Source organism: Eumetopias jubatus, unplaced genomic scaffold, assembly GCF_037043125.1.
Source record: "Eumetopias jubatus isolate StellerSeaLion01/CBP00866 unplaced genomic scaffold, mEumJub1_p1.0 scaffold_1, whole genome shotgun sequence".
Classification (NCBI taxonomy): Eukaryota; Metazoa; Chordata; class Mammalia; order Carnivora; family Otariidae; genus Eumetopias; species Eumetopias jubatus.
Window position 1 is genome coordinate 161,838,779 of NW_028274807.1, and position 21,327 is coordinate 161,860,105.

The following is a 21,327-nucleotide window of genomic DNA, read 5'->3' on the forward strand; positions in this document are numbered from 1 at the left end:
TGGTGTCCAGGCCCCTCTGCAGTGGGACTTGTCCCCTCCCTTTCCCATCCAAAGGGGGGTTTATTTCCGTTTCCCTTGGTCACGTGATTTCTTTGTACACTCAAATGTGGCAAAAGCGATGATGGTTGGGCCGGTTCTGAGGCTGTGCCTCAAGAGGCTTGCCCGCTCCATACTCATCTTCACGGAACGCTGCCCTTGGACCTCAGTGGATGGAAGGTGGACGCCTGCTGGGGGCCACATGGAGGGGAACAGAAGGGACCCCAGGTGCAGAAGATGGCTGCCCACTGGGGCAAGGCGCCATGTAGAGGAGTACTGGGGTGCCCTAGCACCAAATGCAGACATGTGAGTGGTGCCATCTCGGAACTTCCAGGCGCAGCGGACCCTCTAGCTGAGTGCAGCAAAGGAGTGAGCCCCTGGAGACCAGCCGAACCACCCAGATTTTCCAACCCGCACCACCATCCACAATAAGAAATCATTGCTGTCGTCAGTTGCTACATTTTGGGTGGTTTGTTATACAGTTAAATGAAAGAGGTACACTACACTCATTGGTAGTGAGACTGTCTGGGAGTGTCAGCTCAGGGCCAGCCCGTGGCCCCAGGAGCAGAACCACAGCGTGGAAGCATTCCCTGCACCGTGGGCAGGGGGCCCAGGTGTCCAAGAGCAATCTCTGAGGCTCCCAGGGGGAACTTATCTGCCCTTTAAACAGAACAGAGACTTGAGTGGGGCCAGAGGGAGACAGCCTTGGGGAGATGCCCTGAGGTTTGCATTGTGGACCAGGTAGGCTCCAACTGGTCACAGGCAGGACTGGATGAGCCGGGGTGCTGAGGGTTTCTAGATCAGCAGCATGCTGCTCCTGGTGCATTTACAAAGACATTTGCCCAAAGTCACCCTGACCAGGCCCTGCCCTCCCTCAGGTCCAGCTTCTTGGTCTTCCCTGCTATCCGGCTCCCTACCCTGAGGGCAGCAGACACCTCACAGACACTCCTCCAACTCCCAACTCAAGGGGAAGCCAGTAAGGGGCTGCCACAACACAGGCAGGGATCACAAATCTTCATGCAGTAAGGATGGGGGTCGGGGGGGCTGGTACAAGAGCTGTCAGCAAAGGACTCCGCCTTCAGTGGACATATTGTCCAGAGGCACCAGATGGGGCCTTTCTCCCATGACTGGCCCAGCAGCCATATCCAGCCTCCAGATGATGGAGCAGTGGGGGCACCAGCTGGGGACCAGCTGCCACCTGGGAGGTGGGCCGACACCACGGTGGGAAGCATGTGAACACCTCTCCACTTACCTGACCCACTACAGTGGTCAACCCTCCAATTCCCAAAGGCAAGCTCAATTCTGGGTCCCCATTTGGATGCAGCCCCTTTCCAGCTAGCAAGGAATGTGGACAAGTGATTTGGCTGGCCTCAGTTTCCCCATCTGCAAAACAGGGTGGATACTCCTAGGGTTGCTGCGAGAATTAAACGAGTACTGAGTAGGGCCCGAAACACATTCAGGCATGTCGTTCTGGTGGCTGCTGGGAAGCCTCCTCAGGCCGCATGGCTCCTTCCTTTGCCCTCCTGTGTCACCCCGCGGGTGTGTCAGAGTGCCATGTTGCAGCCTTGAGGTGCTCACTGTGGCCTGCTTATCTGGGGCATCTGTGTGTGCAGATGAAATGTGGCTTGTTACATAGTCTGGACTGAAGTTTGGGACCGAGCCCAGACTTCTGGTGTCTCTTGTTGTTTCGGGGGCTCCACCTCTCACCCCATCACTGTTCGTCAGGAGCCCCCAGTTTGTTAGGCTTGTCATGGGCTCCACCTTGACACCCCCTGCCCGGCCAAGCTCACGGAATCCCCTGGCCTGTGGGAGAATGGCTTGATGGTTTCTTAAAGGCCTTCCAGCTCTGACTTTCTCTGCTGCACCTGCTGGGGAGCCATAGGAGAGAGAGCTGGGACACGACCCTTCTATAAACCCAGTAGACCGGGAAGGTGCCGGTCCCTCCACGAGCACACCTGATCTTGCCGTTGAGGCGGACAGAGCACAGGGGGCACATTGTGGAGCCCTTGGGAGCTCTGGGTCCTGCCGGCCTGGGTTCAGATCCCATCCGTGACAGTACTGAATGAACTTGGCCAAGGGACTGAACCTCGCTGTCAGTTTCCTCCTCCATGAAGTGGGGCTGTTACAAGTGTTGCAGGAAAACGACCTCCTTTGGGTTAGTGGGTGCTTCTCCCCTTCAGTTGGGGGATTTCAGTGTGCCACGGCCAGCATCTGCTTTCTATACCCACGAACGAGCCAGCGTCAACAGCGCTCAAACTAGGGCAGCCCCCTTTAGGGACAGACATCTTTAGGATTTCAGCACCAGAATTTTTTTTTTTTTTTTTTTTTGACATTAAGAGTTTGTGTTTCCTATACAAAGTCATCCTAGAATCCAGCTACAGGGGCGCTTGGGTGGCTCAGTCAGTTAAGCGGCTGCCTTCGGCTTGGGTCATGATCCTGGGGTCCTCAGATCGAGCCCCGCATCGGGCTCCCTGCTCAGCGGGAAGCCTGCTTCTCCCTCTCCCTCTGCCTGTCGCTCTGCCTACTTGTGCTCTCTCTGTCAAATAAATAAATAAAATCTTTAAAAAAAAAAAAAGAATCCAGCTACAAAGGCTTTCCATACTGGTTCTCAGTCATATCCAACAGACCCCCCCCCCCCCCCCAGTGTGGAAAAGCCCGCCATGACAACACAAGACACCAGAAGATGCCATGATCTGTGTCAAGGGCCCAACCGTGCCCGGCACACACCGCTGCTCCACAAAAACCAACTGATATTATTTGTGTCCCTGTGTCTCCAGAGAGGCCAGGGCTCCGGGGACGGGCAGTGGCCTGTCTTGGGCACATGGAAGTCTGGGCTAGGGTTGTGACAGTACTCAAAGGTGAAATGTGGTTACTTATGTGGTTCTTAGAGGTTCTGAAGTTTGGGGCTGAACCCAGCTGCCTTTTCCTGTAGTTGCCCTCTACCAGCACCACCTGCCACCCTCAGTCTGGGGCTCCAAGGACAAGCAGCAGAGGTGGCTCGTGACCACCAGGTTGCTGGACATGTCCTCTCTCCCCATCATTGTTCACAGGTGGACCTCAGCTGGCCCTGCCTCCAGCAAACGCTTAACACATGAAATGGAGTATCCCCCAACTGCGACCCTCAGGCTCACACTGGCCCCCCCCCAGACTCCCTTCCTGGGGAGGGAGTGCTGGAAATCCCTAGCCCCTCTCTCCTTTGAGTCTGAATTCCCTGGTGGCTGTCCATCGTGCTCCTGCCTCTGCCGTCAGGCCCATTCCGCATCTCTACTGGCTACCTCCTTGTCCTCTGGTGCCTTCCTCAGAGAGGCTCTTGCTGACCATCTGACTGAAGTGGCCTCCACCGAGTTATTCCCCCCCTCATCAACCCATTTACCTTCCTCACTGCACTGTCTGAAAGTATCTTGTTCAGTTGTTTGCTTACTTATTTCCTGTCTCCCTCCCCCCAGCAGCCTCACAGCTCCAGGGGGAGGAGATCTGGGTCTGACTTCCCCACTGTTTTCAGCAGGGCCTGGCACACAGTGGGTGCTCAGTAGATACTAGCTGAATGACTTATTAATAGAATAATTCACTTGGTACGCTCCCAGGGCAGGAAGAGGAGCCATGGGGGCAGGCGAATGTCCAGCTGCCCAGGGGGAAGGACACACACCAGAAAATCCCATCCCAGGGGCTGGGCATTCTGTTAATCTTCGCAGTGACCCATGAGGTGGTGATTAGTAAGCCATTTTCTAGATAAGGCAACCGGAGGCCCAGAGAAGTGAAGTGACTTGCCCAAAGCTACATAGCTTATACACAGAATGCTGGGTCTCAGGGCGCCCGGATGGCTCAGTCGTTTGAATACCCAAGTCTTGGTTTTGGCTCAAGTCATGATCTCAGGGTCGTGGGATCAGCACTCAGTGTGGAGTCTGCTTGAGATTCTCTCTCTCAAATAAATAAATAAATCTTTAGAGAGAGAGAGAGAGAGAGAGAAGAAAGCTGGGCCCAAGACCAGGATCTACAGCCGCACAAAGGAGAGTGCGCCGTGCAAAGGAGGAAACTGTAACAGCCAACATTTACTGACACCTGCCAGGCACTCACCCAGGTACTTTTCCAAGCTTTGCTCATTTGTCCACTTGGGGAGGTAATTACAGGTCCATTTTGCAGATATAAAACTGAGGCCCAGAGCAGCTCTGTGACTTGCCCTAGGTCATACAGCAAAGCAGCAGCCGATCTAGGCTGGGTACTCAGGCTGCCAGACTTCCCCATTCGGTGATGACAAAGGTGAGACATGCTGTGCCCCCCCGCTCCCCCCACCGCTGCCTCAGTTTTCCCTTTGTGCGATGAGGGTGTGGGCAGAATGACCTCTGACCTGTATGATGTCATCAGGGAGGCGGGACTCTTGCCTGGGAAGCCTTAGGGCTGAAAAGGGAAGTGAAGAGTGGCTGTTTCCCCATCCCACCCGCTCCCCACCCTGGCCCTGAGCCAGGTGGGTGGTTACTTCCCTTTGACCACTTCCTCCGGAAATTCCCCAGGAAATGCCCCTGTGCCTGTAGCCTGAGCAGAGGTCCAGCCTCCAGGCCCAGGAGCCTCACACCTTGCATTCTCCTGCTAAGATTGCCCAAAACAGAAACCAGGAGGCAAAATAATTAGCACGCTTATGTGTGTGTGTTTGTGCATGTGTGTATGTGTACATATGCATGTGTGCACACATACAAATTGCTGTGTGCATATGTGTGTGTGATATATTGCTGATTAGATCAACTTCTTTATCTACATAAGAAAACAACAATAAAAGCTAGGGCTGATAGTGCATTGGGACACGCCGCACCTCTGTCTCTCAGGGCCCCTTCCCCTGCCCTCCATCTGGGTGGCACCAGCCTCCTGTCCCATCCCCTGCCTCCGGTCTCCCCCCTGCCACTCCATCCTCCATTCTAGCTCCCAAGGCACCCTCTTCGAACTCAGATCTGGTGTCTCCAAGGCAGTGGAAGAGATGGTTAAGAGCCCAGGCTTTGAGTCCAGCAGATTTGGGGTCTGAGGCCATTTGCGAATGGTGTGACTTTGGGCAAGCCACTCTATGTCCCTAAGCCTTGGTTTTCTCATCTGCAAAACAGGGATCATAAGAAACCCTACCTCCTGGGGCTGACACCAAGGGATGCCACACATCGGGTCACCTAGCACAGTGCCTGGCAGGGCTTCTCAGCTCACAGTGGGGGGATGCTGGATGTTTCTGTCTGCCCAGCCTCTTTCTCACTTCAGGCGAGGCACCCTGATATTCTTTGGGGAATCCCCTCCTCCACTCTTAGTCCATCTAGTTTTATCAGCCAATTCCATCCCTATCTCTAGAATATTTCACCCCCTTGCCAGAGTGGAGGGTCCAGGGATGGGCATGTGACCCCAGCTAGACCAGTGAGAGTCTGTTCTGGGAGTTCTGTTGGAACTGTTTCTGCTGGCGAAGTCATGAGAGATGAAAAAAGAGAAAAAGGCGCCAGTGTCTGGAGATAGAGTTTGAGCCCCTGAATCAAACTGTACCTGAAGCCCTCACTGTTACAGAAGTAGAAGACAATAAATTCAGCTTTTGGCTTGAGACAATCTGCTTTTGTTATTTGTTTGTTTTTATCACATGCAACCAAAAGAGTGCTGGTTAATACCATCTCCCTGCTTCAAAACCCCTGAGGGCTCCTCTGGGCCCACTGAGTCTAGCACTCTGGGCTCTGGGCCTCACCGGCCTTCCATCTGGGCCTCAGCTCTGGGCTTCATCCTTCCAGACTCCATGCCACCCAAGACTGATGATTATTCTCCAAACACACCATGGACACTCAACCTACAGGTTCCCCCCAAATTCTCTCCCACTCTCCACTTGCCCAGTGTTCCCACTCACACTCCAGACCTGGCTCAGAGGTCACCCCCCCACCCCCAGAAACTTCTCAATATCCCTCCACCACTCCGAAATGCCAATGGCATCTACCTCTGGCCTCCTTCCACTTTCTAACTGTATCCCTGGGGTATAGTCCACTAGTTTTTTTTCTTTTTCTCTTCAAAAAGCTTTGTCTCACCATCTCATTTAAAAAATGAATACCCTGGGGGTGCCTGGGTGGCTCAGTCGGTTAAGTGTCTGCCTTCAGCTCAGGTCATGATCTCAGGGTCCTGGGATGGAGCCCCATATCCGGCTCCCTGCTCAGTGGGGAGTCTGCTTCTCCCTCTCCCTCTACCCCACCCCTGCTAGTGCTTGCTCTCTCTCAAATAAACGATCTTTAAAACAAATTAAAAAAAAATAAAAAAGAATACCTTGGATCATTTAATATCTGACAAGTTCAAAATTTGGTTTTAACTCACCAAGTGCATTTCCTGAACCTGAAGCTTGACCAGCAGACACAGGACTGAATGACCAGGTACCTGCCCTCGGGGCGGGGAGAAGGGGGGGTATAGTCTGAACCAAACAATTTCCCATTTGGCTCAAGTCTGTGGCTGCAAAAACAGCAATTTTTAAAATGCTATAATCAAATTGAGACTATTTCTTTTCTTTGGGGATACTAATCCTTGACATTTATTGAGCTCTTTCGATGTCATTGCATAGGGCATGCCCTCACTTTATAGGTGAGCCACCCCATGTTCTCCCTGACTTACCTCAGCTACAAATGAACACACTGTGTGGGGCAGCTCAGAAGCGGTTTAAAAATTTGCCGCTTAAAGCTCAAAATCAAGCTGGGTTCCTCTGGTTGCTCATGAGCAGGTGGCTCTCCATACCTACTTCAATATGGGGGTCTCTGGCTTCGTGCCTGGCCCCTGGCTATGACGTGCCCCCTATTTTGCAGACATCAAGTTTCAGATTTACTGTGTTTGCTTCAGCTGCCTGTGTGATAGGAGTCTTAGTGGTTAGTCTGCTGGGAAGGTGTTTCAACATGTCACTGTTTTGAACATAATCACTTCCCCATATGTCCCTGCCAGGGGTGGTACCCCAGTAGCCTCTCGATGGCCAGTCAGAGGTCACTGAGTCTGGCCAACTGGTAAGTCCAAAATTTGAAGTTTGTGGGGAAATATGTTTGATTGACTCAGATAAGGAGTTCTGTTCTAGGACCTGTTTCATTCTCTGCAAAGTGGGGATAAGGTACCTCCAGGGCGCATCAGGTAGCCAGAACGAGGCAACATATGGAAAGTTACAGGCACACAGTAGGTGCTCACTACGTGCTCATTCTTTCCTGTCCTCGCTGCCTTGAAGCCAAAGCCATCTTTCACGCGTAGGTAGGCTCAGTTGCCCCCACCCCCACCACCTATCCTGACCCCTAAGCCTCACCGGGAACTGCACAGCCTGGCCAGCCCCACTGTGTGTGGGTCCTGAGGCAACCCGAACTCCACACTGAACCCCAGGGCTCCCGCTCCCTCACTCCTCATTCCCCAGACCAACTCCTCCTTCACCTTCAAAACCTAGTCCAGCTGTCATATCTTCTAGGAAGACTTTGGGGAACCCATCCAGATGTGAACTCTGACATTCCTCCTCTGGTCTCCCATGGGCTTTGGAGTGCACATCGGTCTCAGCTCTGATCACCCTGTATGGTAATTTCCTCTTTTCTTGTCCCATCTCCCCCAGGGTACTGTCAACATCCCTAAGACAGATAATGTGTTGCTCATGGCAGCCTGGCCCCTGAAGCTGGCCTGTTGCTGGGCTGGGGAGCATTCCCTACATGCCAAGCACGGAGCTGGGGACCCCACATGGAGCAGCCCTGATTCAAAATGAAGCCGGTAGGAAGGAAAGCAGAGGTGAGAGTTGAGAAGTCCAAATCCGTTACATAAACTGAACTGCTGGATCCAGCCGTTCCTGAAGCTAGTTTATCCCCCACCCCAGACTTTTCGGTTCCATGAACTAACGAAGCCCTCCTTCTGCTTAAGCCTGTTTGATTTGGATTTCCTCTCACCAGCAACCAGAAGGGTCCTCACTGACCGACTGAGGCTAACCTGAGGCTAATCCAAGGTCAAATGGCTAAGAAAGTAGCAGAATTGAGACTCACACCAAAGTCTAGGCTCTCGACCTACTTCAGCAGCCTGACTTTTCCCAGAAGCATTCCTCATGGCCCTAGAGCCCAAGCCCCAGCTGACAGCTGCCTTGATGCCCCCCTCAGGGCGGCTACAGCCTGGACACCCCACCCAGCCTGACCAGACTCCTTTTACTTCTTTCCCAGAAGCAGCTGAAATCACACTGATATGGATTTCTGGGCATTGGTTGGCTCATCCCTCAAATGCAGCTCATGGCCCCTCCCTCGTAGATCCAGGCAGAAGGCCCAAGAGCGCCTAACACTGGCCTGGCCCATAAAGGACTCTGAGGGGAGGATGCAGTGTGGACCCTCGAACTTGCCCTCACCTGTCTGACTCCTGCAGATGCTGTGCTCGGCAAACTCCTTCCCCAGCTTGGGGGCCGCGTGCATGCCTGGCCAGGCCTCCCATCTTGGCAGTAACCCCACATCTGTGCTGGACTTCTGAAGGCCACGCTGCTCTGGCTCTCTAATGACAGGGGTAGGAGACCTGCATTGCGTCTGCCAGCTCTGAGCCCAGGGGTAGGGGGGCTCCCGAAAGGATGAGACTGCCAGGTCCCCGGGAGGTGGGAGGGCCCGAGTTGGCTTCCTGGACCCTGTGTCCCACCCAAGTCCAATCCCCAGAGAGAAGGCCTGAGGAAAACCCCCGTGCCTCAAAGGATGCAGGCTCTTCAAGGTGTGGCAGGGGAAGGGACAGGAGAGGGCCGTCAACCTGAGCTTATTTGGTGCCATGAAACAGTCTTTCATGTTCAAGCAGCTGGTGGCTCGGGGAAGGCCTGTGGCTTGACTAGACTCATGCGGGCGGATGGGTGGACAGGCGGAGCTAGGACCCAAACCGGCGCTTGTTGGACGCCGACATCTCTGCAGCGGGAGCCCACTTGGAGGCCCAATGTGACTGTCGGGTGTGAGAGACCTATTTGAGCAGAGCCAAACTGAAACAGTCACGTTATTAAGTGGGACTTGGTCTGGCCACTTCCAGAAGGTTCAGGGGAAGGAGCATCTGTGGAAGTCCCACGTCTCTCCTCAAAGCCCAGACTCCCCCTAGGGAGACAGCAAAGCTCAGTCCCCTGCTCGCCCGGCCTCTGCTGAGAGCCCCAGGCGCCCACAGCCGCGTGCACGATTCCGGCCCTCTCTGTCCACCGCCTGCTCTCTAGATCAACTTCAAATCCACTCGCTTTTTCATTTGGTAAGTTTGCTTCATCCTAAGCATTGGTAGCTATGAAATCATGAATCTGGTATGCTGGCTGGTTTTGTTTCCTAACAGGTGATATGTATCTATGAAAACAAAACACACCCAACCAGGTACGCCCCCCAACCCCCGCCATGTACACCCTCCTCCTGCAGCCTCCTCTGCTTGATCACTTTTGTAGCCCCAGAGATAAGATGGTGCTTGGCCTGCAGCAGGTGCTCTGTAAGTCTGTCGAATGATTGAATTAATGAATGAATGACAAGCCTGAAGCCCTGCAAGGACTCACGGAATGCTTCACGGCTCCTGACTCCACCTGGCTGCTCACAGGTGAGCACATGAGGACTCAGGAAAGAAAGGAGCCTGTCTGGATCCCAGGTGAGCCCAGCTGTCCTGGCTCCTGGTCCCGCTGTTTCTGCCCTACCCTCAGAACTGAAATGGGCCTCCCTCCAGGACAGGTGCCAGCACCCACCTGGCCAGGCTCCCCAGCTTGCACCCTGGAGCCCAACAAAGACAGGTAGCTGCTGGAGACCACTGAACTGGAGGCCAGAGCCCTGGGCTCTGAGCTGCCTGACCACCCCAGGGTCCTCCCACGGCCCCCCTGGCTCACTGGGGTCATCAGGGGTTTCTACCGATGTGGCAGAGGAAGGCTTTGTTGACCTGAGAACAGAGAGCCACCCCAGGGGCTCTCACTCCTGCAGACAAACCCACCATGACGTCAGCCCCAGCTCCCAGAGGCCAGGGGGGCGGATAGCAGCACCCTCCTCAGCACTGGAGTCCAACCCGCTACGATTGGAAAAACTGAGACCTAGTGATGGGTTATTCATGGGGTCATTCACCCCAGACAGAGATTGCATGATGCACTGAGGGGCTCGGAGTCACTCTGGGTTCAAGCCCCAGCAGCCCAGCTTACACCTGCTGTGGGACATTGCACAGATCTCCCAACATCTCTGTGCCTGAGTTCCCACATAACCAAGGGTGCTAGCCATTGTCCTCTCCAGGGCTGTAGTGGGGTTAGATGGGGAAGCAGAGCTCGGTGGGGAATCTCCCTGAGGGGCAGGTGGCCCCAGGCTCCCCATGTTGCTCAAGGGGATTTCCCAAGGGACAGCACCAAAGAGGCTCACTGAATCTCTCTCATTCTGTGTGTCCAGAGCTGCCCATCCACCCGGGGGCTGTCTCGAAGTCCCTCCCGGCCCTGGGGAAGCTGCAGATCCTCAAGATTCTACTCTGGATCATTTTGAAAGAAGCTTCTGCTCCCTCTGCCCTGGGCCTCCTCGTGCTCAAAGTTTACGCTCTGTGGGGTGAAGGGGTAGCAGTGGGGAAAGAAACTGCACCAACTACACTGCAGGGGCCCTCGGCAAGTGTGCAACCTCTGTGGGTCTCAGTTTACTCAGCTGGAAAATGGGTGTGGTTCCTTCTCGGGGTAGTTATGAGGGGCCCTCGACCTTCCATCCCCACCGGGGCCTGGGGCTGGGCTAATGCCCAGGGGAGTGAAAGAACTTCCCTCCCATGGCTGAAGCTGCCCTTGTAGGCAGCTTCGGGGAAACCCCTGAGGTTCTCTGGGCCCCGGTTGGGCCTCTGTGCCATCCAAGCAGTGAGGAGAGGTTACAGAAAACAGTTGCGAGAAACATCAAACACACCGATGAGAGCCCCAGAGACCCTGCCCCAGCCGGCTGCCCTGACCATCAGCGGCCCCTCACAGGTTTCTCAGGCGGCTGCAAACTTCTCCCTCCCCCAGGCTATCTGCTTGGTACTCACAGTGTCACAGGGGAGAGGGTGGAGGTCCTCCTGGAGCCCCAGCACCCTGCCTGCCTCCACGGCCCCTGGGGACGAGCTCTGGGCCCTCCCCACTGCAGGGCTTGATGTCTGACTTCCTCCCTGCTCAGCCAGCATCAAGGAAACCACGCCCTGGGGAGAGGGTGCCAGGCACCCTGGGGCCCCCGCCCACCTCTGACTGGGCCCCAGACACTCACTGCCCAGTGGGCTCCTTCGAGGTCCGGCCAGTCCGAGTGGCCTCAGCAGGCAGGTCAATAAATAATACAGCTCCCTCCCTGGCCAGTCTCGTGTGGCCGATCACGTTTCAGGCCACTCGAGTTTCTGGTGAGGCTGCTTTGTTCACAGTGCCTGCCCAGCCTGGGGCTCTGGCCACAGGGGAACTGACACTCACTGAGGGCCAGCCCAAGCAGGCAGGACAAAGGCGCATGACAGGTGGCCCCGGCCCAACTGGGACTGGGGTGGCAGGGGCCGGACATTCCACCTCACCTCCCTATGGCCTCCGTGCTCTCAGCTCCCCACCCCCACACTGGTGGTGTCCCCTGGAAAGCCCTTCTGCCTGGCCCACCCCCATTCCCGGAGGCCCCGCCCTGGCCCCACCTCCAGGAAGCCTCCTCACCCCCAGCTGGGAGTGATCTGTTCCCATCTGAATTCCCACTGCCCTCCTCTGCCAGTCTGTCTCCTCGGGGTATCAGTCAGCGTCTCTCCTCTAGACAGTGGCCAATACCTCCTGACTGGTGTCACGTCCCCCAGCCCACACCCCTCCCCCTCCACAGTCTCATTTCCTTCAGCAGCTCCAGTGATTGTTTTAAAACAGAAAGTACATCGTGTCATTATCCTGCTTTAAACCCGGCCCTGTCTCTCCCCTACCCCAGTAAACTCTCAGGTCCTCACAAGGATCTGGCACTGCCAGACTTTGGGGACTGCATATTCCTTCCCTCCTGGACCCCGGCTGGGTCTCCTCCACGTTCTTCAAACACACCAGGGCCTTTGCACCTGCTGTTCCCTCTGCCTGGAATGCTCTCCCCCAGGTCTTCATAAGCTCCCTCCTCCCTGCCACTCTCAACTCAATGCCACTCCCTCAGACAGGCCTTTCTTTCTTCTTTCTTCTTCTTAAGACCGTCTTATTGAGATATAATCCATGTTCTATAAAATCCACCTATTCAAGGTGTACAACGATTTCAGTATATTCACAGTTGTGCACACATCACCCCGATCTAAGATCAGAACACTTTCATCATCCCCAAAAAGAAACCTCGCTTGCATGAAGCAGCCCTTCTAGTGCCCCCCGTAGCCCCCAGTCCCTGGCAATCAGCACTTCCTGTCTATGTGGGCTCGTCCGCTGTCAGTGGTCTTTTGTGGCCGGCTTCTCTCACTCAGCATACTATTCCCAAGGTGGCTCCGTGTCATGACACATCGCAGCCCCTCATTCCTTCTCGTGGCTGCGTAGCATTCCATCGTGTGGACAGATTTAGTTTGCGTGCTCTGCAGCCAGTGGGCAGTTGGGAGAGGCCTTTCCTGACCATCCAGACTGGGGCCTCTCGGCCCCAGTCACTCAATCCACCCTCCCAGTTTGATCTTCTTGCCTGTAATCCCTGTCCAAGGACACCTTCCTCCGTCTATTTGCTTGGTTTACTGCTTCTCTCCCCCCAACCGTCGGCCTCGTGGGGCCTGGGCCGTTGCCTTACTCCTTGCTACATCCCCAGGGTCGGGCACAGGCCTGATGCGGAACAGGGGCCCAGCAAATAAATATTTATTGGCTGACTGAACAAAGCCTTTTCCAGCAAGATTTCCGTGCAATCTCCCTGCCCGGCTCAGAGGACACGTGCTGCCCTCACCAGGAAAGGCCTCGGCTGTGACCCAGCTTGGCGACTAGTAACTTGAGGCCCTTGAGCCCCAGGTTCCTCCTCTGTCCAGTGGGATGGTTGCCCTCATCCGCTGGCCTGATGTGAGGCTGGACACTGAGCACCTGGCACAGTGCCAGGGCGAGAGGAGGGCTTCAGCCCCACACAAAGACTGGATGGGGGGCGATGGGCAACAGAGCAGCATGGGGAGGGGCAGGGGGAAAAGGGGGGAGGAGGAGAGGAAGGCAGGCCTGCAGGGCTGAGGTGGTAAGTCCCCTGTATGAAAGGGTAAAGCAGCCACCAGAAGAATCCATGTGTGCAGGGCGCTTGGGTGGCTCAGTTGTTAAGCGTCTGCTTTCGGCTCAGGTCATGATCCCAGGGTCCTGGGATCGAGCCCCGCATCGGGCTCCCTGCTCCACGGGAAGCCTGCTTCTCCCTCTCCCGCTCCCCCTGCTTGTGTTCCCTCTCTCGCTGGGTCTCTTTCTGTCAAATAAATAAATCTTAAAAAAAAAAAAAAAGAACCCATGTGTGCTTTGGGCAGTGCCCATGCAAGGGGTGGAGGCAGCTGGGTGAGCCCCGCCTAGGAGCTCCCGTCCCACCCCATGCCCAGCTCCAGACCCTGCCCAGGGAGGGACAGGGATAGCCTGTCCAGAAGGGGAAGGATGTGGGGAGGGGACTAAAGACCCTGTCCTCAGCCTCAGGGAATCCTGGCCACTACAGGCTCTCCCGGGACAGGGAAGCAGATGCTCTGGGGCCCCAGAGAGCAGGGCCAGGCCTCCCAGTGTGTGTCGGGGGGTGGGGCACATCACAGGAAGAGGGGTAGAGGGGTGTCCGCTCCAAGTGGGAAAGAATTTCCTTGCATTGGAGCTCCCCAGGCCTGGCCCAGGCTGTGGGGCGGAGAGCTCCCTGTCCCAGGAGGTGTGTGCACACGGCCTCCCGCAGAGGGCATCAGATGGCTAATTGTCCGGGAAGCTCCCTGGAAGCTCCCAGAGCCTGGCTGTCAGCTGCTCCCCAGCCCTCCTCCCCAGATGCACCTCAGCAGGGGAGGGGGGGGCCTGCTCAGCAGAACCCCCCGCCCCACTTCCACCAGCCCCCCAAGTGGGCTGCCTCTGCCCACCAGGCGGTTCAAACGCCCCATTGGCCCTCAAGGCACAAAACGATCTGTCGTTCCCAAAATAACACCAGATGCAAAAGTGATTTTCCAGCCTGGCCCCAGAGGCTGAGGACTACTGATGCCACAGACTAAAGCCTATGACAGATAGGAGCTTGGAGGTGTTTGCTCAGAGACAGAGCCACCGAGCGGCACCTAGCCTGCCCGGGCAGGCCCAAGGCCTTGACTCAGTTAATCTCACAACAGCCCTGGAAGTCGCTTACACAGTACAAAGGGGCTGGACTGGGGTTCGAACTCAGGCAGGCCTGACGGCCGAGCTGGACTTCTCCCTACTCCAGCACTCCGACGCTGAGACTCAGGAGGACAAAGGGAACAAGCGTCACAGGGAGGCACGCCGCTGGGTGCCGGCCAACGGAACCCGTTCGTGATCTTCCCCTGAACCACCTCGCTGGCACGTTACCCAAGGAAATAGGCCCAGAGGGATTTAGCAACTCACCCCAAAACGCACATCCTATAACCTACCGTCTCTGGCTTTGGGCCCCGGTGTGCACAGCTCCTAGGTGTCGGGTTCCCTCTCGGAGATCTGGGGCCAAAGGCCCAGAGACCCTGCCCCTGGCTTCTGGGCTGCAGTCACTGAACCCCTGGGCAAAGGGCCAGGGCTGGCCGGCCGGCAGCCTGCTCCCCACACACACCTCTTGCTTTTCCAGACGTAAGCGGGTCTGGGCCAGGGGCGACGGACTCAGGCGGAGGGGAATCTGAAGACGCAAGTGGAAAACTATGTGCTGTCTGATTGCAACCCTCCAATTTGTCACTGTGGCTGCCGCCAGCCCCGCCTCAGGCCGCAGACCTGCTGACTCAGGTCTTCCCTGACGCTGAGGGGGGCTGGGATCCCACCAAGGGCCTGCTCTGTCCTTCTATCTGTCTGTCCGACTCGGGGAGTCACCTCAGTCCTCTTGGTGGCCTCCCAACAAAATGGGGTGGGGGTCCAGAGAGCAGAGCAAGTCTCCCGGAGCGCCCTAAGAGCCATCTTCCCCAGCTAAGCATGGAGGTGCCCTGTACTTACAGGTGCTAAGTGGGGGTTTGGGGCCAACCCAGTGCCAATTATGGGGTCCACACCCACCTGGCGCTGTGTTTGAGGGTAAGGCAGCCACCCCACCAGTGTTCCTATCAGCCCTGTGATGCAGGCCTGCCCATCGCCACTGTTGGGCTATCAGGCCAAAAAGACACTCTTGGAGCACTTACCATGAGCTGTGCAAGTCTCTACCCCAACAGCCCTGACTGGTAATTATCCCCTGTGCCGTTAACCCCGCGCTGTAGATTGAGGGAATTCAGGCACGGAGCGGCTGATCTACCAGGCCCTGCGAGGCTGGGCTACTCCTCCTTGGACTGGGTGAGACTCTGGCAGAGCATGGCCGGGCCTCCCAGTGCTAGGCCCCCTGCATCCTGTAAACAACCCTTGAGGTTTCCATAGTGCCAATCCCCAGAGACCGCAGGAGAGAATGAGACACAGGGAAATCCAGCTGAGGTTGGAGGGAAAGGCACACAGCACACTCACCATAGCCGGGGGACTCACCCCCTGACATGGCCTGCCTCGCCGAGGTGCCAACCCGAGGAGGTCTATCCCAGGGTCTAAGGAGGGACAGGTGGCCACTGACTCACTCTTGGGGCGAACTTTCCTCTCTGTTCCCACAGCCAGCTACATCCGCATCCAAGAGAATGCCTCCACCCTCACTGTCTGCCCTGTTTTCCTAAAGCCAGACCCCAAGGCCTATCCCTGCCATGCCTCCCACCTTCACCCACCCATCTATCCAGGCCCAGAGGCCCAGGGTCCCAGACCCTCTCACCCAGCAGCAAAGACAACTGTGGCCACTGTAATGATGGTTTCCTATCACAGTGAGTGTGGGCTGAGGGGCTAGGTTTCCCTTTTCTCTTTGGCTGCCAGGAAGCTCAGCAATTTTCATCTCTACAGAAGGACCTCAGGACCCTGCTTATTTCTCTGTCCCATTCTATTTTTTTTCTTCTAGATCATGACATTCTGTTCTATATTGTGCTTATCCTGGTCCTGATGTTTTTATTTGATTTATCGTATGTATTTCCTATAAACGGTCACAAATATTTTGGAAAGGAACGAAGGAAGAAAGGAAGAGAAAGTTTATATAGTTTATAAAGTAGGTGATGAAGGTGGGAAGAAAGAGGGAGCCTCTTCCAATCTCTTAGCCTTTGTAAAACCTCCCCTTGGTAACAAATACGCCCTTAGGTGGTATCTAAATAGATGTCTTCCAAGCCCTTCCAAGCAGCTGCCTCTAAGCCCCTCCCATATAAACCCTGGCCCCACCTAATCCCCCTTTACAGACAAGACCCAGCCTTGCCCGAGATCACACAGGATCCAGCTCCCTGCTCCCTGGTCTGAATCCCTTCAGCAGGTGCAGGGGCTGGCGCCAACCCGGGGACAGGCCCCCTCCCCAGGGCGCAAAGAGCCCTGTTCTGCCTCCATGCGCGCTGGCGTGCACAACGCCCCCAGTCGAGGCACCCCTCCCCGTCCGTCCATCTGGTGAAGGGGAAGGACGAGAACAAGAGCAGCGGTAATCACACCTGAGGCTTACCCAGCGCTGGCCGTGCGCCAGGCCCTGTTCTTTGTACACCACCTCATTTAAGCCTACGCGAATCCTGTAAGGATCTGCAGGTGGGAAGCTTTGGCTGCAGAGATGAAGCCACTTCATGCCGCTGATGACGCCAAAGCCAGTTTTAAACTCGGGCGGCCTGGTGCCTGCGTCCAGGCTGAGTTCTCAGCCACTCGGCAACTGCCCCGGACAGGCACAGGAAATTGCCCCACGCCGCACTCTGAAGGAACGAGCGTGGGCCCCATTTCACTGACAGGTAACAGGCTCAGAGAGGCTAGGAGACAGGGCCAAGGTCACTCGGCTGTGCCCAGTGCCCGTGGGAGTCTGCCAGCCATACCGTACCTGCCGCTGGCATCCTCCTGCGGGCACGCCGGGGCCCAGCCAAATGCCCGCACACTCCCCACTACTGTTCCACACTCCTGCCTCCCTCCCTCCCCACTAGAGATTCTGAGTTTCTCCGGAGGGCTCCAGGCATGAGCTTTCCTGCCCTCCATCCCTGCTCCCGCCAGGCTGGAGCTGTCCCAGGGCTCACAGAGTCTGTGCAAATCGGCCAGCCCGGTGCCCAGCCTCCCTGCCACCAGGCGATGGCCAGGCAGAGCCGCGTCCACACAGGCACACACACGCGCGCGGCCCGAGTACCTGAGGGTCCTCACGGAGATGCAGTACTTCCACATAAGGCTCCACACGGCGCTGCCGCCACCCTTCATGCCTGGCTAGTTGGGAGAGCCAGCGGCTGAGGGACCCAGGGCCACAGCCCTCTGACCCTGGTCGCCTCCCTGCCAGGGGCTGGCTGTCTTTGCTGGCTCTCAGGTCACTTCCTTCTTCATGGTGGGAAGAAGAGAGACAAGGGCTACAAGCCAGGGGAGAGGGGGAGGCGCGGGCTCCCACAGGCCACTGTCAGTCCCAGCCACCGGCCTTGCTGCCCCAGGCCAGCCTCTGTGTGCTGGCCCGTCGGGCTGCTGCAGCCCCTCCTGGCTGAGTGGCCCTCTCGCACCAGACCCCGTGGCTTCGGCACAACCTTGCGCCTGCCTCCTGCCAGGAGACAGTAGTGGCTGTGGGCTGTGGGCCAGGGGAGCAGTGAGTCACTCGGGGTGGGACGGGTGAGGGGCGTCTGCCCAGTGAAGGAGAGCGCCGGTCCTGTGTCCAGAGGCTGGCCTGGGAGGGGAGAGGCTGAGCCTGAGAGGGAGGGAGGTGGGCGGGGAGGCGAGGGCGGGCCCACATCCTCCCCCATCTCCCCAGAGGCCTAAACTCAACACCCGCCCCGCAGCCAGCCCAGCCCAGCCCGGCCCACCCCAAGCGGCGGGCCAGGAGCTGGCCAGGACAGGGAAAGGGGCCGCTCTGCCTGCTTGGATCCTGGGGGAAGCCTGGGGTGTATGGGACACAAAAGAAAGACAAAGTCAGGGCTGCGGCCTGGGAGAGTGGCTGGCCCAAGAGGGTCTCCATCTGCTGGGAGAGACAAAGTTCCTGGGCCTGGCCAGGCCACTTCCTTACTGTGTGACAGATGATGCTGTATGTGGCCGGCCCCTTTGACCTTAAGTTTCCCTGACCGCCTTGGGCTCACGGAATCCTGGGCACGGGTCTAAGCTCTCCACAGGGCCAGAACGGGCACATTCAGTTCTCCCGATGGCCTTATGAAGTGGATTTGATCATCGGCTCCGTTTGATATTTGAGGCAACTGAGGCACAGATGGGGAAAGTCACTCACCCCAGGTCACAGCCCTAGGAAGCGGGGGAGGTGGGCTTTGTGCTGTGGCAGTCTGGCTCCAGGCGCAGCATTTCTGGGTAGAGGTGGGGAGTGGAGGGGGGCGGAGGGCTTTGACCCCTCTGAGCAGCCGTGGGGGCTGGGCCCGAGCTGGGTCTGGGGCATTTCCAGACCGGGGTCCCAGCTGCAGCCCCCGCCCTTGTTCCCCACCCCTCTCCCCTCCAGCTGCTCCTGGGCCCAGCCCAGGGTAGGCAGCTGGGGCTTCCCAGGCAGAGCCCCTAGGGACAATGACTCACAGCTCAAGGTCAGCGTTCACAGAATCTACTTCTACCCACCCGTAGCCCCCAGGAAGTTCCCCAGGGTCAGGTGGGTCCAGCCCCCCGCACCCTGCAAGGCCCTGGGCATACAGCCGTACCGCTATGAATGGCTGCCAGGGTCATCCTGTCCGGGGCCCACCAGGACCCCCGTTTCACCTATAAGAAAACTGAGGCTCACAGGGGGCATCACCTGCCCACAGACAGTCAGGGAGAGTGGCGCTGGACCCTGAGCCTGGGTCTAGGGGTCAAAGCCTTGCTCTGTCCCCGGGCCCCTGGCCCTGGCCTGGGCAGGATGTCCAGGATTCCAGCCTGATCCCCACAATGAGGATCAGCAGCTGCATACTTGTCTGTCCCCCAAGCCAGGAAAGAATTTTTTATCTGAAAGCAACATTGGTTTCTACAAAGGCTGTGGCTTCTTTGGGGGGCTCGGGAACCCCAGTTCTCTCTCCTCCTCATCAGAAGCCATCACAGTGGCCCGCTACCCGTCATAGGAGCTCCTCCACAGCACCCTGGGGAGGTGGCTGCCCAGCCTCAGCTTGAACCCCCTGAGTGATGGGAAGCTCATTATCCCTCAAGGCTGCTATTCCAACCTGAGCCTCCACTGACCTAAGGAAACTCTCCCTGGGGCAGCACCTCACTTCCTTATGCCACACAAGAGTAGGACCTCCATTCAAGAGTTTATCTGGTCTGTCCTACTGGTGGAAGTTTTCTCAACATCTTCTGAGGGCGGAGGCAGTGTCTGTGTATGTGTCTCCATCACCACCACTCTGCTCACCCCATCCCCGGGCTCACTCATCCGTTCACACACCCATACCCAGCTCCTGCCTCCCTTCCCTCCCCCCTCCCAATCATCCACTCACCTATGCTCTCCTCTTCCTTCCATCCATCACCTCACTCATTCCCCTCTGGCCTGGGCTGACCCCTGGTCCCCACAGGTAAAGAGCTAGAATAGGTGACTGCAGAGACCTCTTTCTCTTCCTGAAGCACCTTCCAGAACCCTTGTCCCATCCTCCCTACCAGCCTGTTGCCTCTCACCTGGTCCCCCAGGATTCCATCCATGGCCTGTCACATGCCAGGCACATCTGAGTCTTCCGTCTTTTTGCCCTGTGCTTTCCTGCTGCCTGCTAGGCTCTGGTTTCTCATGGCTCCTGGGCCCTCTGACCCCAGGCTCTGGGGCAGACCCGCTGGGCCCGGGCTTAGCACCGGGGTCCCTCACCATTCAGCTGGGAGGAGTATCTGTCACATGCACCTCCCATGCCTGTTGTGTGTGAGACACCAGCCATGGCGGGTACCTGGTAGGGAGGGGAAGGTGGCACCTTTGGCCCTGGAGGTGATCTCAGAGAGAGGTGTCATTTTCAGGACAGGGCCTGTCCTGAAACAGGCCAAGACCCTGTCCTGGAAGACACCCCTGCCCACCAAAACCTCCGGAGGGTCCAGGCGCCGCTCTGTTCTTCCCCTTGGCTGCACCCACCTGTGTGCCCTTCCTTTCCAACAGCATCACACTGGCTTCCCTCCCCCACTTCACAGATGGGGAAACTAAGGCACAGGGAAGGGATGGGTGCGGCTGTCCCCAGCTGCCGGGGCATCGCGGGCTTCTCAGAAGACTGCTTCCTTGGCTTGATGGGTGAGGGGGTGGAGGCCACCCACGAAGAGTTAGCAAAGCCTCAGGGAAGAGCTTGAGGGCACGAGGCTTAGTGTTACCACCTGGCAGGGGCCACGCCCTGGGCCATCTCCCGCACTCCCTCCCCGGTGGCCCTTGAAGATCGCTTTTCCAAGGCGCTGGCAGCCCCCACGCCATCGCTGTCAGCCTGGGCCAGCCTCACACCTGAGCCGTTACATGCCCCCTGCGCTGCTCCCCAACTTCGCAGGGTGCTGATGGCGCAGAGACTGTCACACGGCGGGGTGAGGGTGGCGGTGGCCTGGGGGTGTGCTGCCCTCCTTCACGACCGCTCTCATCATGTCCTCTCAACGGCCCTGAAGGGTGGCTGTCATCATGCCCATTTTAGGGGCGAGAAAACTGAGGCTCCTGGTGCTCTGAGATTTCCTGAATGCTGACTCAGCACACCGTTGTCTTCATCACCGATGGTGGCTTGTCCCTGAGAATGGGGGCAGACTCCTTCTTCACCTCTGACTCCCTGCCCCTAACACTAGTCATCCCATCTCTCTGAGCCTCCGTTCGTTCCTCTGCAAAATGGGAATAAGCATCCTTGCTCTCCTGGCTACGGTGAGGAAGAAGTGATACCAGGCTCACAGAACCGTGTGGCCCTGGGTGCAGGCCTCAGCCTCTGGGGGCCACCTTCTGCAGGACAGCAGAGCTCATGGCAGCTGTCGTGGCAAGAGCCCCTGGCACGGCTGGGCACGCGTTAGGTGCCGAGTGATGTCGTCCCTCCAACTTCCCCTGTAGGACACAGGGGGCCACAGCAGGAAGAGAAAGTGAGGGAGGTCTGCGTGGGAGCTCGCCCCTCTCCCCAGCCACACGGCCACGGCCAGGCTCTGCGGAGAGCTGGTTGGCCCTCCACCCTCCGTGCGGTGACTCACACGGCCCACTGAGGATGAAGTCACTGCCGCCCAGGCAAAGAAAAGGATACATTTGTTCCCTGGGAGATGCCGATGCCATGGTGAACTTGGCCTGTGAGGGCAGGACACAGCCCAGGGCCTGTGCTGGGTGGAGGGACGCAAAGGCACGAGCAGGGAGGGCAGGGGGTGGAGCCCCTTGCTCGTGGGGAGGGGGACTGAGG

The 21,327-nt window shown here is 57.3% G+C and overlaps 1 protein-coding gene across 3 annotated transcripts in view; it reads right to left on the reverse strand.

The window, feature by feature from the left end:
• Positions 1-17,669, reverse strand: part of IQSEC1 (IQ motif and Sec7 domain ArfGEF 1) — a 119,452-nt gene extending 101,783 nt beyond the window's left edge. The window contains exon 1 of one of the 3 annotated variants that reach the window (XM_028101562.2): positions 17,211-17,669. In XM_028101562.2, coding sequence (XP_027957363.1) covers positions 17,211-17,278 — 68 coding nt within the window. In that variant the 5' untranslated portion in view covers positions 17,279-17,669. Of the gene's footprint in view, positions 1-10,980; positions 11,104-11,195; positions 11,277-17,210 lie in introns of those variants that run through there. The other 2 variants (XM_088027067.1, XM_028101569.2) reach the window with 2 other exon arrangements.
• Positions 17,670-21,327: the final 3,658 nt, after the last annotated feature.